Source organism: Trypanosoma grayi (assembly GCF_000691245.1).
Source record: "Trypanosoma grayi strain ANR4 Tgr_1274_V1, whole genome shotgun sequence".
Classification (NCBI taxonomy): Eukaryota; Euglenozoa; class Kinetoplastea; order Trypanosomatida; family Trypanosomatidae; genus Trypanosoma; species Trypanosoma grayi.
The window spans coordinates 1-4,072 of NW_008826893.1; the positions used below are offsets into that span (position 1 = coordinate 1).

Consider the following 4,072-nt stretch of genomic DNA (forward strand, 5'->3'; position numbering starts at 1 on the left):
GCGAGGTGGCTCACGCGTTTATACATTCTTTTTGTTTTTGAATTGATTCAGCGAATGTATTCATTTCTTGCTTTGTTCCCTTCTTTCTCTGCTGAACTGTGCGCTGTAGTAGAAGAGAAAAAAACGTTTACCCGACCCCAGTTGTGTGTGCTTGTGTTACCGGCATGTACTACCCCAACGGCTCCCAGCCACCATCGCAAACTGCGCCCTTTCAAGGCTACCCGCAGTACGCGATGATGCCGCGCCACATGCAACAGCATCGTCAGCCTTATGTAGACCCTCAGCTGCAGCAGGACCAGCAGCAGCATTTACAACAACAACAACAACAACAACAACGCTCTGTAATGCCTTCACAGGCCCAATCAAATTCCCAATTCATGCAGATGCGCGTGTCGCCCATGAACCAGAACTTCATGGGTGGTTATCCCGCGATGCCCGGCGGTTATCAGGCGTTCAACTACAACCCCTCTCCGCAGCGCCGCCACGTTGGGCCCCTGCCGCTCAACGATGAGAGGTGCCGCAAACAACTTATTGTGAACTACCTTGCCCCCGATGTGGCCACGGCGGAGCTGCATGAACTTTTCTCGCGTTTTGGTCCGCTGGACGGCGCCCGCATCATTTGTGATAGGCAGACAAGCTTACCAAAGGGGTACGGCTTCGTGTACTTCTGCCGCCCCGAGGACGCGAAGGAGGCAGTGGACCGCATGAACGGTTATGAGTTCCATGGAAAGCGACTGAAAGTGGGATACTCCACGAACCCACTCAACATTGTTTCAAGCGCCCCAATGCATTACCCGCATGGAGCAATTGTCTGAGACTTGTGGTGCGTCGAGCAGCTCTGCCTGCCTGCTTCTGCATAGACTCTCCAGCGGAGGAGTAGGAAGAGATGAAAATGCAACGAAGAGAGATAAGAAGGCTGGCGCATTGACGACGTTGCTTGCTCGCAGTGCAGTGGTGCCAATCTTTGCCATCGTTATGGTTATTCTCTTCTTCGTAGTTGATATGCCTTGTTTTCTCTCTTTCCTCACTCTTCCACTGTGCGTGCGTGCGTGTGTGCGTGCGTGTGTGTGTGTATTTGTGCGTTTGTATGTCTATGTGTATTTGTGTTTCACTTTCTGTGTGTGTGGAGGCAGAAAAAATGCCCAAAAGTCAAAACAACAACCACAACAATAACAGTAGCGACAACAACAACAGCGACAACAACACGGGCCATGCAATTCGGAGTGGAACCCAAATTTATGCCTTTCCTCCTATCGCATGATCGGTTTTCTAGACGTTTCATCTGCGCCATGGACAACGACATCTCCTGGATCCTGGCATGCCTTGTTTCTTTTGCTAATCACGCAGGTGTACGTGTGGGCGGCGCTTTGATGACCCCTATTCCAGTGAGAACGCTGTGTTTTGTTTCCCCACACCCCCCTTTTTTTTTTCTTCTTGGCGGTGTGGTAGTTGTTGTGATGCTCACTCATGTTTCTTGTTTCTGGTTCCCTTTCTTTACCGCTGATTTTTCTTTTGTTCGTTTTTTTCTTTTTCATTTCGTGTGACTGTATTATTTGAATTGTCGTTTTTTATTTTTATTTTTGATTTTCTCGTCTTTTTTTTCTGCCTTTTCGTTTTTGGTATTGTTTTTTTTTTTTTTTTGTTTTCGCTTTCTTCTCTCGAGCACGCCGTGGTATACTTTGCCTTCGCCTCTCACTAAGTTTTGGTGAGTGAGTAGGTGCAGTTTGATCGATGCCAACTTCTACTGACGGTCTGGCGTCATAAACGTGTGTGTATATATATGTATACATATATATATATATACATATACGCTTGTACGTGTGCGTGTTTCTCGCCTTCTTTATCTACGTGTGTGAGTGCCATTACTTGCTTGTTTATGAAGGTGATTCTTGTGTGATCCTTTGTAGTCGTTCTTGTATTTGTGAGGAATGAGGTAGCACCGCAAGACACAAACGGCTCCTGTAGCTGCTTTCATTGCTTCTCTTGTCAGATCAAATGCTTTTTCCTTTCCCATTTATTATTACTCTAATTATTATTATTATTATTATTATTATTATTATTCTTTCTTTTGCTCTCTGTATATATGTGCAGGACAAGCTGTATGCAGACCGTGAATGTGGAGGCGGCTTACTATCTTCGAGGAGCCTCTCGCGCAATGGGCGAGTGACATGATCACAACAGCAGCAGCATCATTGCGCTCACAGAGCAAAGCGCACGTGCTTACCTGGGCGCAGATCCTTCAATTGGGCCTCTCAGTGAACCCACAACGTCTGTGGCCCGTCATGGTACCGGAGGAGGCGCTCGACAACACACTATGCGTCAGCGTTGCGCGCGCAACACTTACCCACTCACAGTACATACGGCGCATCGACATGAACCGTGGCGATTCGTGCGCCAGCGTCGATATCACAGCCCCGGCTCTTTCTGCTAGAGGGGTTGCCCTCACATGGGCGAAGAATTCCTTGGCGGAACTGAGAACGCTGGCGAAGGAACAACAATACGATTCTCCTTTTTGGCTTAGCAGGGAAGAGCTTGACTTATTTGTTTTCTCACAGAGACNTGAGAACGCTGGCGAAGGAACAACAATACGATTCTCCTTTTTGGCTTAGCAGGGAAGAGCTTGACTTATTTGTTTTCTCACAGAGACGGCTGCAGATGTATTTTAATTGTGACGAATCTTATCATAAGTGTGTTCATGACAGCAAAGAAACTGTACCATCCGTCGAGGTGGAGAATGACCGTGGCGAGAGGTGCCGTGTGATGAATCTGTCGGCGTTTGCGGGCCCCACCACCTCTGGGCGGCGGGCGGTGAATCACCAATTTGCGCTTTACGCTTTCCGTGAGTACGTGCCCATTAACGTCCGCACACGGTGCCGCTTCTCCCACAGCGTGGAAGATGCTCTCCGCGCACACAGTATGCTTTTCGGCTGCTGGTGGACTGTTTGGGGGGCGCCAGATGACTTCAAGGCTGTCGGTGCCGACGTGCTGCAGGGCCCGCTGGGCGTTTGGGTGTTTGATGAGTGGGGCTCACCGCTGTTTCTCGTGAGCGCGCTGGCCTGCGAGGACGCAGTGGCCGCCGTCGCACATGCCCACCCTGGCGACATTGTTCGGCGTACAAAGACCTCGTTATAGCTCTTCTCCCAATGCGACCTCCTGCAGTGCGGTGAGGGGCACGCCACTTAGCTGCGCGAGCTGTTGCTGTTGCTGCGCGGCAAACGCAATGGACAGGGCAATGAGGATGACAAAGTCGAATGTGGCATGATGCCAATGCTTGGTTTGTGTGCCGTTTCTTTTTTGTATGATGTCTTACTCTTCATTCTGGTGAGGCTGCCTTAATGTTTTCCTTTTTGTTGTTTGTGAGGGTGTGGGGGTGTTTGTGTGCGGGCGCTTTATACTTGCCACATACTGAGGGGGCGAAGAATACATATGAGCATAATAGGCGCTGTGCACGCTGAGGCGGAAGCGAGACATCGGATCATCTCTGAAGAGTCTGATGAATCGGTGAAAATATTTTTCGGTCTCCACAGTGTATTGTGCCGACTGCATTGCATCGTCACAGCGGAGCTGAAACTCTCCAACGGGAAACTTACGGACGCCTTGAGTACGGCTCGCACACTTCGTAGGGCAATGGAGGAAAAAGACGGCAGCGATCGGTGNCCTTGAGTACGGCTCGCACACTTCGTAGGGCAATGGAGGAAAAAGACGGCAGCGATCGGTGTCGGCGAAAGGAAGAGCTGGCTGTTGCTGCACACTTGCGCGAAGACCTCTGCCACCAACGGGAAGAGAACAAACACTTGGTGGAGTTAATGACTTCGTCTCTGTACGACAAAACTGTTGTCTTTGCGCTTGCAAACTCCTACGAAGATGAGCTGGAAAGACTGCGTGCGCAGATTGTAATGATGAAGGACAATTACATTGCCAATCAAATATCAGACGCGTGGCTAAAGAATGAGTTGGATCAAATGGAACGATCGGTTCCATCCCTTTCGCATAGCGTCGATAAGGCAAGTAATCCTCTCGGTGCCGCTGCTTTCAGTGTGGCTGATACTATAGGTTTGGATGGAACTGCATG

At 49.6% G+C, this 4,072-nt stretch overlaps 4 protein-coding genes across 4 annotated transcripts; all 4 read left to right on the forward strand.

The window, feature by feature from the left end:
• Nucleotides 1–164: 164 nt before the first annotated feature.
• On the forward strand, nt 165–815 carry DQ04_12741000 (putative RNA-binding protein 6; the record flags this gene model as incomplete). The annotated part of the gene is made up of 1 exon (XM_009316804.1): nt 165–815. One exon carries the CDS (start codon nt 165–167, stop codon nt 813–815), a length of 651 nt encoding a protein of 216 aa, XP_009315079.1.
• Nucleotides 816–2,114: 1,299 nt separating this feature from the next.
• Nucleotides 2,115–2,609, forward strand: DQ04_12741010 (hypothetical protein; the record flags this gene model as incomplete). The annotated part of the gene is made up of 1 exon (XM_009316805.1): nt 2,115–2,609. One exon carries the CDS (start codon nt 2,115–2,117, stop codon nt 2,607–2,609), a length of 495 nt encoding a protein of 164 aa, XP_009315080.1.
• Nucleotides 2,610–2,655: 46 nt separating this feature from the next.
• DQ04_12741020 (hypothetical protein) lies at nt 2,656–3,132 on the forward strand (the record flags this gene model as incomplete). The annotated part of the gene is made up of 1 exon (XM_009316806.1): nt 2,656–3,132. The coding sequence occupies one exon, from the start codon at nt 2,656–2,658 to the stop codon at nt 3,130–3,132; it is 477 nt and encodes a 158-aa protein (XP_009315081.1).
• A 557-nt stretch (nt 3,133–3,689) lies between these two features.
• DQ04_12741030 (hypothetical protein) lies at nt 3,690–4,072 on the forward strand (the record flags this gene model as incomplete). The annotated part of the gene is made up of 1 exon (XM_009316807.1): nt 3,690–4,072. A coding segment is annotated over one exon (383 nt), but the record flags the coding sequence as incomplete, so codon positions are not given.